The sequence below is a fragment of the Ambystoma mexicanum genome, chromosome 2p, assembly GCF_040938575.1.
Source record: "Ambystoma mexicanum isolate Mex_15411 chromosome 2p, UKY_AmexF1_1, whole genome shotgun sequence".
Taxonomy (NCBI): Eukaryota; Metazoa; Chordata; class Amphibia; order Caudata; family Ambystomatidae; genus Ambystoma; species Ambystoma mexicanum.
The window spans coordinates 1,291,483,013-1,291,496,074 of NC_090923.1; the positions used below are offsets into that span (position 1 = coordinate 1,291,483,013).

General features: G+C 44.5%; 1 protein-coding gene across 1 annotated transcript in view; it reads left to right on the top strand.

Annotated features, from left to right (window-relative positions):
* Positions 1 to 13,062, top strand: part of LOC138567427 (transmembrane protein 180-like) — a 384,600-nt gene that overhangs the window by 160,578 nt on the left and 210,960 nt on the right. Inside the window, exon 4 of the mRNA XM_069645615.1 lies at positions 12,185 to 12,339. Coding sequence (XP_069501716.1) covers positions 12,185 to 12,339 — 155 coding nt within the window. The remainder of the gene's footprint in view (positions 1 to 12,184; positions 12,340 to 13,062) is intronic.

The window sequence follows — 13,062 nt, forward strand, 5'->3', positions numbered from 1 at the left end:
ACTCTTCTGTCTTACTGGTTGCCACCATGAATTCCACACGGCTCCAAGATCGCTCAAACAGACCGGGTCCAGCATTGCCCGAAACCATCCACGTCAAATCAAGTCTTCTGTTTGTCCAGGCCTGCCAGACCCATAACTCAGACATGCCACACCCAAGCGTAAACCAGTGGCAGGGAGTTTCAACACTGCTCAACGGTGAGCATGTCTTTTACTTCTTCCAGTGTTGAGCACTCTATCCAGTTGGATAAAGCATTTTGTATTCTACGGGATAGCTGTTGCGAAGTCTCAATTGATGCAAGCGTAGTTTGCATAGTTGTTGTGGCTAGTATTCTGCATCATGACCTAGCCCTTCCAAAATTCCTTTTATTTGCACTTCCTATGTGGTTTGTCCTGGTTTAGGATCTCGTAGGCATCCTGAAAACCATCCATCAGTTAACGGGTAATGAAGGAGCCCCAGTGTAATCTTTCACACTTCTTTCAAAGTTGGAAAAGAAGACACCTAGCTCTTCTCCTGCATAGTATCTTTGCAAGACAGAAGGCGGTGGGTGGGGTGCATGCGGAATGGGACTGCACCCTTCTTCAACCTGTGTTGGAAAAATACTCTGGCACAAGTGACCCCCCACCAGGCACAGTTCCTCTTATACCCAAATGAACACATGCATTTCATTGGAAGGGGTGGTCCCAGCAGGGCAAGGTCTCACCTTGAAATGTTGTTGCTGATAGCGAACAAAGCCTCATTATGCAAGCCTTTGATGTCAGCTGTATCCGGTCATGCTAGTTAGTGTTATCAGAGAGGACAGCACATCATAATATTTCTTGCCAAGGTGAATATACTCCTTAAAGATTCACACATGCTCTAAGAAAGGCGAGCACGGTCGAATTATGATGACTTCCGTCTAATAGTGCTGCTTTTCCTAAGAAATCAGGAGCCTAAAACATGATTTCTTTGGCCAAAAGGGAAACACGTAAGAAGCAAGGAATATGAAGGTGAGCATTCCTACACACTAGGGTAAGAGCCTTCATTGCAAGTACATACGCAGTACAATCTATCTTCTCGCCCTGCACACGCAAGAACCAATGGTTTAACGTGATCGTTTGCAGTGTTGCTCAACATTATAATGTTGTGTATGCAAGGGAAGTACAGACAATTCCCAAACTTTCCTCCACAGTCCCTTCCTACGAGACCTTCACTCCAGTCTCATTACAAACATTTCAAAGGGAACAAACATCACATCAGCCGGTCCGGAAATAACGGTGGCGGTAAACCCGCTGCCAATGTTGTTTCCGGACTGGCTGATCTCGAGTTCTGCAGGCGGGAGGTGTCGCTCCTGCCAGGTCTGACCTGGCGGGAGAAACGCCACCCGCCTGCAGATGGACGTGGAAACACCATCATCATTACAGCTTGGTGCCGGTGTTTCCACTTCCCCATTCCCATGGAGTCCTATGCGACTCCATGGGAATGAGGACTTGCATAATTCCGCCTCCGGAATTCCCGGGTCACCGGGGTCGTTATGCCCCGGTGATTCCAGCAATCACAGAGTCGGCATGGTAATACGAGTCCGGCGGTAACCTGCCGTTTTTTCCGGCACGGTTACCGCCGGACTCGTAATGAGGCCCAGTGTCTTCAGTAGCATGGCAGTAGAGCACTTCATAACAGGTATTACAAAACCGATAACAGAGACACTTACGAACCATTGATAGACAGGACAAACTTAGAATTATAACTACTGCTATAAGCAAGATCTGTCCAGCAGCTAAGGGTACTAATACAACCCAAAGGATCAGGCAGCCTCTGTACTAGTGTGCAGGAGGCTTACAGTATGGCGGATGTGGGTGTGGATGTCAGTGATATTACTTACATAATTTGGTATCAAAGTGCAGCACTCACTTTTTACGACTGCACAGGCTGTGTAAAAATTGTTCTAGCCTGTGAGGCTAGAACAATATCTAGAGCCATATATTTTTTGAGCCCCATGGTTCGGATGACTGCTTGTTCACGGGACAATAGGGAGGATGCAGTCGCATTTGCGATGTCCTCCACTAACTGTGACAATCACGTCAACCAGTCTCTATCTTAACCTCAGGGGCTGGTATCAAATGTCCTACTCCCGTATCAAAGTCTTCCTAGTCAGTGCTTCTCCTAGAGTGGGACTGGGTGGGAAAAGTAGGGGTGTGAAGTACTGCAGCCATAATATATCCCATGTAACAATACCCTCCTCAATTCGTGTGCAACCAGGGGCACACCATATCCCTGCAGATTAAATAAATTCCAGAATATGTAGAATGCCCAATCTGAGAGAAGGACAACAGTTCAGTTAGTAGGTGAATGTAACATTATTAATCACCAGACTGGAATTAGTGGGCAGATAATTCTGACACTTGCTAGTTACCATGCACAGAGGTCCTTCGTTGACCAAGTTGACCAACTACTGGGGAGGAAAGATGAAGTATGGCTGCTTTGATGTGTACTTAGTCTGGGGTGGGGAAATTCGGAGGGCCAGTAAAACCCAAGTGGGAATGAGCATTCCTACAAGGTCCTTATCCTAGGGTCTGGGTAACCAACTTGATATCCAAACAGACGATAGGAAACCTGGAGGACAAGCCTTGTGGTACGATAGGAAACCTGGAGGACAAGCCTTGTGGTAAATGGGCAGAAACACAACAATCAGTCAAAAAGGAATATGCAGGCATACTGTCAGAAGAGGTGTGGATGCATATTTTTCACTGTGAACCCAGGGATGTGCAGAGGGACCATCACTCTCATGGCAAATAGTGCGAAAGATGTCTGTCACAGTGAAACTAGTATAAACCAATATTCTAGCAACCCCGACAATCATGCCCACAAGGCCCCCTTTCCAGTCTTGATCCATATTCTGAAGTCGAAGTTTGCTTTTAGTTCATCAAGCCTGGTAGGATATAGGACATGGGCAATAGATATCCGTTAGACCAGTCTTTCAGTTCCAAGCTTTCTGGCTCAGCGAGGATGCTACACAGTACGTATCAATGTTCCAAAGTTCCACCAAGACTCTGCCACTGGATAGCGAACCACAAGGCTCACAGGTTATGATCGAGAGTTCCACCTAAGAGACCAAACTACAAAAGTCTCAGATACTAGAGCCAAATGAATATAAGAGTCATTGTAACAAAGAGCATGACCTACAAATTATAGCAGCAGGGGCCATAACTTGCAGATCCCAGGGAATTAGCAGCAGTGGCATCTACTCTTTGCCAGCACACTGGGGGTTCATCGTCGTTGAGAGGCCAGATCCAAGGCGAGTAACTGGACCAGCTGCCACTTTGTTCAAAACTAGGGACTATCTGGTATCCTTCCACAGCATCGTAGAGTGTACATCTGGCAGGTTGCGTTGCGAGGTCCAGATGGGTCAGACACTGAAGAGGATATGCCAACAGAGGGGCCTGAATCAGTGTAATTCCTTCCGGGGCTTTGACCTCCTGACGAAGGAGCTTTAGCAATAGCTCCCACTGAGTCCTCACTATGGTGAAAAGGCTTAGATGTTGTGTATTCTGCTTCAGCACTTGAATGTATTGATTGATTGAGGGTCTTGCCCACACCCTCTACTGTTGGTCACTCTTGTTTCAGAAACTTTGGAAGAGCAAACAGTTGGAGACGTCACTGATGGTGGTGGTGTTGGTGGCCATGGTGGAACGGAGCCAGCACAAGGAAGATTGGTGGACGCTGAGGTGATTTCATTTACAAGGGCAGGGACTTTCAGAAATGTGATGCATGGATCCAGGCCGTGATCCCTTCACATTTGATGGCAACATTTGTTGTAAGCAGAACTTGAAATGGTTCACCCCACCTCGGCTGAAGTGCAGACATTCGCTGATGGATCTTCACCAGAACCCAGTGTCCTGGCTGAAAGGGATGGCAGTGTTCAGTGGCAGGCTCAAGCAGAGCTTCAAGGACATGGTCATGAACAGATTGAACCGTTTTAATCAACATGCAACAGTAGTTAATCATGGTGTCCTCCTCTGGAGCTAAACTCTGAATGTTGGGAACTGCTGGGTGTGCAGTTCCCATTCTCCTAAGGTTGCCAATGAGGATATCATGCGCATATAGTGTGTGTTTACCCTGGGCGTTACAAAACCAGGGGCAAGGCTTGTGGCCACTTCAACACGGTTTCTTCCCACACTTTGGACAGCCTCAACTTGACTTCGCTCTTCCGGTTTTATACATGTGCATTTGAGCACAGGTGATAAGTACAATGGATCTGTTGAGCTGTTCCTAGAGCTTTGCAGACTTCTGTAATAACCAGACCAGTAGAATGGGTACCTCAGTCACTGTCTATACGGAGGAGAAATCCAAAACGAGGCATGAACTCAGCTAACAACGTCTTGGCCACAGTGACCGCATGTGCTTTTCTAAATGGCTATACTTCCACCCACCCAGAAAACACATCTACCAAGACTAAGCAATAAAGATAAGTCATACAAGCAGGGAGCTGTATGAAGTCTGTCTGTATGTGTGAAACAGACCTTCCGGTACAGGACGTACAGACAGCTTTGTAGGTATCACCCTCCCGTTGTTATACGTTAAACATGGCACACAATTTTCACATGAACTCAGAGCCATAGAAGCTAGACCCGGATCCATCAATCGTAATGTAAAAATGGCAAATTTGGTGTTTTTACTTGAGTGAGCCACAAGGTGAGCTTCACAGACCAGATGGGGGAAGAGTACCTTGGGTGCCACTAGGCAGCTGTCTAGGGAGTCTACTCTCAACCTACACCTACGTTGAGTCCAGGTCACCTTTTCACCCTATGGAGCTTGATCTTGGAGAATAACCAGACTGGAAAGTGAAGGGATTGTTGACCGTGGAACTGCAGCACAAACAAGACATTTATTAGGAGGCAGGGGCCCTTTAAAAGCAGCTGAGCGAGCTGCATCATCGGTTAAAGCATTTCCTTGGGCCGTTTATGACTGTGAGCGGTTGTGCCCCTTACATTTCACTATGACAAAGCTGCAGAGAGTAACACTGCATTCAATAGAGCTGAGACATATTTTGCATTTAATATTGGGTTGCCTGTGGAGGTTAAGTATTTGTGCTGCCTCCATAAAACTCAGAAGTTGTGGACCAACCTGTGGGCATACATGGAGTCGGTATAGATCATGGTCGTTCTACTAAGAGCCAGAAAATATGCACGGGTAAGAGCCAAGAGCTCGGCAACCTGGGCTGATTTTGCCATAGGCAATCGATATGCGTCTAGAAAAGCATGGGGGGTACATACAGCATACCCAGAAAACAATTCCCCATATTTCCGGAACACAGGTACAAGATCCGTCAACAAAAAGAATAAGGTCAGGGTTCAATAAAGGTACATCGGACAGATCAACACGGGTTCACAAGATTGTTTTCACAACAACTCGACAGGCATGCTACTCCCCATCCTACGGGGTTGGTAATAAAGAAGTAGGATTCAGAGCTGAATAAAAGTAACATTGGAGTAGGAATTAGCAACTTTTCATATCTGGTAAGGTGGGAATTTGACACGCGTTGTCTTCCCTTTTAGCAGTAATGACAATACAGCATGGGGAACCACAATTGTGACAGGATACCCTTAGACCAGGAAGTTACACTAAATATAAGCATATTTTAGGGTAGTGTATGATTACTGTGTATTAGTAATACTGTATAAACTCTGTTACTGAATGAATTTGTTCACATTTCCAAATCGACACCTATGACACTAATGGCAGTCAGTCCTAAAAATTGGTTAAATTGGCTGACAATCATACATTACCCCAAAAATACGCTTATTTTTTGTGTAAGTTCCTGTTATACAAAAATTTGAGGATTGTCACGATATGACAGTGCTGATTATATTCATTTAGTTACTATGAATGACACCACCCATCTACGGACAGTGGAGGACTTTAATTACGTGTCCACAGTCCTTAATATATTTAAAAAAAAAAAACAATTCACAAGTATTTCCACTTCATTATGCTTTTGGCTGAAGATTTATTTCTATAAGTACATTTTACTGAAATATATTAGTAATCAGTATGCATCATTCCTCCTTTCTACAATGTGCATCTCCAAACAATGCTACAATGAGGCTTACAAGCTTAACCAATGGCAGCGATTTAATAAGATCAGGTGATCGTTATGCTGTGACATGATGATGTTTACTCCCTCCTTCCCTGCAGCTCTCTGGCCGGCCTCCCTTGGCCCCCTTCCTGCCCCTACATGCAAGGCTAAAAACCTCGGGGTCATCTTCGACTCCACACTCTCCTTCTCTCCTCATATATCTGATGTCTCTAAGAAATCACACTACCAGCTGCACCTCCTCAGAGGTATTCTTCCCTTCCTCTCCTTCCCCCAGAAGCTCACTGTCTCCCGAGCCCTGGTTCTCTCAAGGCTGGACTACTGTAACAGCCTCTATCTTAATCTCCCTGCCTCCACTCTCCGCCCTCTGCAACTTATCCAGAACAGAACTGCGAGACTTGTCCTTGGCCTCAAGCCCAGGGACCGTATCTCTCCAGGACTGAAATCTCTTCACTGGCTCCCAGTGGCTGCGAGGATTAAGTTCAAAACCCTCTGCATTGTCCACAAGGCCTTCTGGGGCTTGGGGCCTAAATACCTTCAACTCTCTCTTCCTAAATATCTCCCTTCACGAGCCCTTCGCTCATCCATCTCTAACTCCCTCATGGTCAGCCGCTTCTCGAAGCAACGTGCTGGGGGTAGATCTCTCTCCGCAGCAGGGGCCTCCCTCTGGAACAGCCTGCCTGCCTCCCTGAAACTTGAGGAGAACCATCTCCGGTTCCGGAAGCACCTCAAAACCTTCCTCTTCGCTTCTGCCTTCTCTCTCCCTCTCCCCTGCTAAACCTGCTTAACTCCCCACTGAATTCTGCACTTAACCTGCATCTGGGCCACTCTCAGCGACCTCGGTCCAGGGCCCAGCCACTCTCCACTTGCACTGACCCCCTGGCTCCCCCTGCACTGTGGGACTGTCACTGTATCCCTACAGCCCCCTGCCCAGCACTTGCTCTGCACTTACCTCGCACTTGCCACCAGCTGGCCCTTTTTATTTATCATTTATTATTTCATTACGCCACTTACCTTGTACTGCACTTCTCCCCCCACCTCCTCCCCCTGCACTTTCTCCTTTTTCCCCTTACCTCTGCACTTGCGCGATCTGAATGACACCTGGCCTAGTAGGATCGCTTGTCCGTCTTCCCCTTGTTTCCCTCCCTCCCTGCCTCGTCGCGCCTTGAAACACTTGTGTATAGGCGCGTTACAAATACCATATCATATCATATCATATCATAGCTCAGGGATATCCCTCATCCTGGCATGCTGCATGGTGACTGACCCAGTTTAGCATCACACATTTGTCAAACAGATAAAACTTGCGCATCATCTGATACTGCACAATCACGTGATCACTTCACAATCACGTGATGCACTTCGTAAGTAAATAAAAACGCAATGCGGAACGGTAGGCTGTATCAGCAGCCGCCTTCCCATTCCCGTAACGCGTCTTTTGAAATTGACAGAAAGGTAGGCACTATTTCACTTCTACTTGGAACATTGGGGTAATATTGGACTGCACCTTCAGTGCGATATATTGACACCAAACATTAGATTTACGGCAGGTTTGGTTCCTGTCTTTTTCAGATCTTTTCAATCATTGCAACAGCCCTTGAGGGAAGGAAATTGATGGTTGCCCATCAAGTCATAGATCATTGACAGTAGTATAGAAGGATACTATCCCGGCTAAGCACTTTGTGCTTTCCTAGAGCTTCAAAGCATAGACTGACCTTTTCTTTATAAAGGTTAGTCAAATTAGTCTTTTTGCCATTTTGCAGTTCATAGGTGTTCACATGGAAAATCAGACAGTCCAGTGATTTTGTCCTTTAAAAAAAAAAAAATCTCTTTAGAAAGTGAAGAAATACAATCAACATTCATACCTAAAGAAGGGGTCAGGGAAATCACGAAACGCGTAGTGTAAAAAAATGTGATTGTACTTTCAAACTGTGATGAATCTTTAAGCAGTTAAAAAACACAGAGAATTTCTCTGTTGAATTTTGTTCTTGTGTTGATGTAAATCTTATTTTGAAGACAATTGCTTTTTGAACTCACTTTCTTTGTATAAATCAATTTGGGAAATGTTATTTTTGTACCAATGAATGATGTAGTTCAACATATTCTACATTTATCGTGGAGAACTTGATGACTATTTAATACAGCTCATTCTAAGTGATTTTCCCATGTATTTTCCTTTATTACAGATCTAAATTTGTAAATATCTGTTATTTTTTAAAAGATCAGGAAGAGACTTTGTTCTCGAACAGAGTGACCAAGCATTTACCTTAGTGGTTTCTGGGGTAATATTTTTGTTGGTACTTTTAGCTCTCTTCTTTTGTGTAGCGAGAGCCTTGCTTGGAGCACCGATACACGATTTACCATTGAGTGCTAATACCTTTATCTATTACACATAATTTACTAAAAGCATCTAGTAGTGCACCGACATTCGCCCTCTGTAATCCAGAGTCCTACCTTGTCCTGTGCTCAAAATGTGGGGAAGGGAGACCCTGACTACCGCATCCTGACTTATTATTTGTGAACACTTCTTTGTTTCCGTGAACCCTATGCCACACTCTTTGTTTGTATTTAGCCTAAGGATTGGCAATACGTTTTTCTTTGTATAGGCCCTTTTATTTGACAAAGACACCACTAGGACGGCTTTATTATAATTTGATGAACGTGTATATATATATATATATATATATATTTATATATTACAGTTTCATAAACGCCCTTGAACTGTGATCACTTGTGTCTGTCTTTACTGTTGCCACCATGGGTTCCTTATAGTAGGAAAAATGGGAGTATTGCAGGGACTGCTAGTTGGTACAATAATGCCTTGTTGGAGAAGGGATTCTATCATGGGACGGATGCCTTCTTCAGCCTGTCGGGATATAGGATGTTGAGGTACACATGGCAAAGGCTTGGCATGATTCAAAGTGATTGTAACTTTTTCAGCATTAATCATATATGCAGTATCATTTGCACAGGTTGACCATAATTTGACTGGGACTCGGTCCAACAGCCCCTGCTTTGGACAGGGAGTATCGGCCCGGTCTCCACAGGTCTAATGGGTGATTTCCTGTAATAACGCCAGTACCTCGTGCTCTCTGTGAGCAGGGATGTCCTGATGTACACCATCAGGGGAACAGGGAATAGTGCAGCTTAGTTTACACAATAAATATGATCCAAACAAATTCACAGGGGAACAGGGGCTCAGCAAAAATGAATATTGGTCAGAGATTGGGCCTATAGTCACCATAAGCAGAGTGGACACAGGATGAGGTACTGGAGTACCCCCTATATCCACAGGGCCTCGTCATGAGTTGGGCAGTATCCTGACTGGGATACCGCCTAAACTTATTGCGTTAGCGCCCACCCATCCAACGGTATTTGAACCGTATTACGGGTTGGGCGCTAACGGTTACTCCCCATTCCCCATTGGACCCAATGGCCAATTTAAGGTGCAAATACCACATGGTAATAGCGCCAGCGTTAATTGTGCAGAAAATTGCATTTTTTCTGGCGTGTTTACCCCCAGCTCTGAGCTGGGGGTAAACACGCCAGACTCGAGATTGGGCGGACATTTAAAAGCAGCAGTAAAATCGTTACCGCCGCATTTGAGGGCTACAGCCCAACTCGTAATGAGGCCCACAGTGTTTACTAGGTCATCGGAATGCCTCGTGAAGGGAAACTCTGTGGCTTTTAGAGTGGAGTGTGACGCTCCAGTGCCAATGAAATATGAAATCTTTTGTCCAGCAACAATACAGTCAATATACAGAGCAGTAGGATAAATTGATAAATGTGGTGCAACAAGCTCAGAGACTCCTTAGCAATCTTAGACATTGATTGTAAGTAGTGGTGGAGGCAGTTTCAACCTTATTGCAATGTCTCGTGTATCATCAGATCCAATCAGAACATCGGATGGGTCCTGGGAGGCAGAGAGAATTCACCCGGCAGCAACCCGAGTAGTCCTCTCGTGATGGTCCATGCTTGGGTTCTCGCTTTCCTCCGGGCCAGGCTTTCCTTGCAGCTCTTGTCAGCTGCTCCCGTGCATGGCTCCCGCTTTCCTCTTTGGGGGACCTCCCTCTCTCTCTCGCATTTCAGCTGCGCCTGAATTTGATCTTTACCTGCTTCCAAACTCCCGTGTGGGATTGATATACTGCTTTGGGTCAATCACTAGTATTAGGAAGCTAGACCGCTCGCTCTGCTTCTCGTGAGTGAACCTTGGACTGCGTCCATCTCCTTCATCACAGAGTACCAGTCTTCAAGCTATATGCATGATATCTTGTGTTTTCTGTTTTTTCAGTGTTGTCATGAAGATTAGTTTGACTGATTTGACAACAAAATATATTGGTTCTATCCAGGGAAGGCTAAGGAGGATTTAAAATTGGAGAATGGGTTTCCTATATTAAAGTGGAGGGATACCACATTCTCTGGTGATGGTCGTCCCGAATTCCATAGAGGGATTCCTTCCCCATGTGATCCGCCCTCGTCGCACCACCCCCAGGGGGACTATTGTATTGTGGATGCACCGCCTTGGCCCCATGGGGAAGGTTTTCCCCTAGGGGAGAAGGGACGAGATCCTCAGATTTGTCACAGATGCAAAGGAGGAGGTGGTTGAGAGAAGTGTGGAATATTTTTAAAGAGGAATTTACACCAGCATAGAGGTGGTAGGACTGTTGTAATGAGGAAAAGGAGTTGGATGATAAGACACAAAGGGCTCCACCCAGAAGGGGTGGAGCAGTGAGCAATGAATTAAACTGAATTCTGTATACTTTAGACAAGAACATCAGCTGTAGCCAAGTAAAGTGTCTAATGTGCAAAATTCTTGTAATGTTTGCAGATGTGCGCTGTCTCGGTTAGTGGACTTTTTTGTTTTACTCATATTTACTGGGCCGGGCAAAGTTGCTTGAAATGATACAAGTTTTCAGTATCGGCTAAATTAGGAGTGGTCCTCTTCTTGGCAAAGCAGGATATCTTGGCTTTGTAGATGATTTTGATTTGGGAAAGATGTTTCTTCTTGTGAAATACTTTATTTTTGACATTATGACAGATTTATTCTAAAATTGTAATACTGTTCCATCAATTAAGACTTTTTTATCTCTACATGGCTATACCAAACAATTACGTGTTCATGCCCATTATACTCTGTTGAGTTTACATTCTATAGTATGATGATAATTATTGACATTTTGTAGTTTACACATCATGAAATAAAAATCTGTCGCTGGTATCTTATTATAAATTGTTGTTGTGTTTTAGGGATACTTTGTCCGAAATAAAGTAATTATGAAAATGGGTTGCACTGTGCACCCTCGTTGCCTGGGATCCCTTCTTACCTAATCATTTGATTACCTCATCACAGTGCAATTGTCAATTTCTTGTAGAAGGTGTACTTGGTTGTCTCGCCACCAAACCAAGCTCTGTTATTGTCTATCGCTAAATTGTAAAAATATTGCGTCCCCTCCTAAGCCTTTTTGAAAGTGTTATTTTGACCTAGCCAGAACTACTTTTCTATTGGATCAAGATGTATAATCATTGATATTAATGTACACAGAAATGTTAGCAAACTATTGCTACTATGGAAATATACTATCATAGAATAGCTTAGATATTAGCAGTGCTCCAACGCCAGAATTGGTATTCCCTATGCACAACCACCAACTAAATACAACAAAAAACACACCTTGATTTGCCATGTATGAACAACCCTATTCATAGGCAGAAAGTCTATCTTATTTTAAGTCAACATCCTAGATGTGCTGGTGGACACTTTTAAGTATGATGGCCTTTGTGAGAGATCAGAATCTTGCTCTAAAAAGTGTGTTTTTCTGAAAGCGTCTGATTTTGAGCTTCTCTCATTTTCTTTCTCGTTAAATTTAGGAGTTTGAACCTTGAGCATCTAATCTAGCCCAGACCTACTAAAGATCTAGAGAACATTAATCTATATAACCCTTAAAAAAATATAGACAAGAAAAAGAATGTCTGATATTGTTGTCAAATGTTTGGAGATAGTGCTATGATGTTTTGATGAAATGAAGCAACCCTTCTTGTTTGTGAGAGACATTGTTCTGGGTGATGTGCAAGTCACTGCATGATTCTTACTGTTGATTTTATTTATTTCTCAGTTGCTTGTACTCAGCAGTCATTCTTTGCTGAAGAAGTTTGGTTACTATCGGGTCATCCGGTTCTCTTTTTACATCGAAGCAGGAGCTGCTGCCATTATGTACCTTCTAGGGCCTTCTCACTGCTACTTGCTGGCTCTGTTCCTCATCGCAAACATGTAAGTATATGTACCCAGAGTGTCATTGTGCTAATTTAAGCATTATGATCTTTCAGTTTTGGTTCTGTATCTATATCCTTATGCATGTTTGATTGCTAGATATCATGCAGCGTTCAGTTTACGTTAACTAACATAGTAACCTTTGTCCTACGAGTCCTAAGTCACACTTTTCCTTGGTTGTTTAGGATGTCTTTACTTCCAGGAGACAGACCAGAACATACCTGAACTAGCAGGAATCAATTTGAAAATAATCTGACCTGGTCATTCATGCATGCATAGCCACATGCATGTGCAGCCCCATGTACCAGAGTTCTTTCTTTCTTTGTCATATTGTAAATGCTGCAGGAAAAAGAGTGATGCAGGATCACCCAACGTGACCAGAAATGTTCTTCAAAAGGCACTAGCATAGTGGGGGCCCCACAGCCCCCATGGTGCAGGGGCTCCCATCTGCCTCATTTCCTGGGAGGCAGCCTCTGGACCTCACTTTGACTTTAGAAAGAAATCATTTTCTAAAGTCAGGAATTAGGGCCGAGCTGCAGTGGCAGCTGGTTGGCGGGCCCAGCACGAGATGGGGGCTCACCGCCAGCCTGCATCCCTGAGCATGTTGGGAACTAGGAAGCTCTTTCTGCTTCCTGGCTGCGTGGGAGTGGAGCCTGGACTGAAGAAGGCCGAGCTGTGGAGCACCGACTTCGATCCTCCAGAGCTGGCCAGGAATTAGGTAAG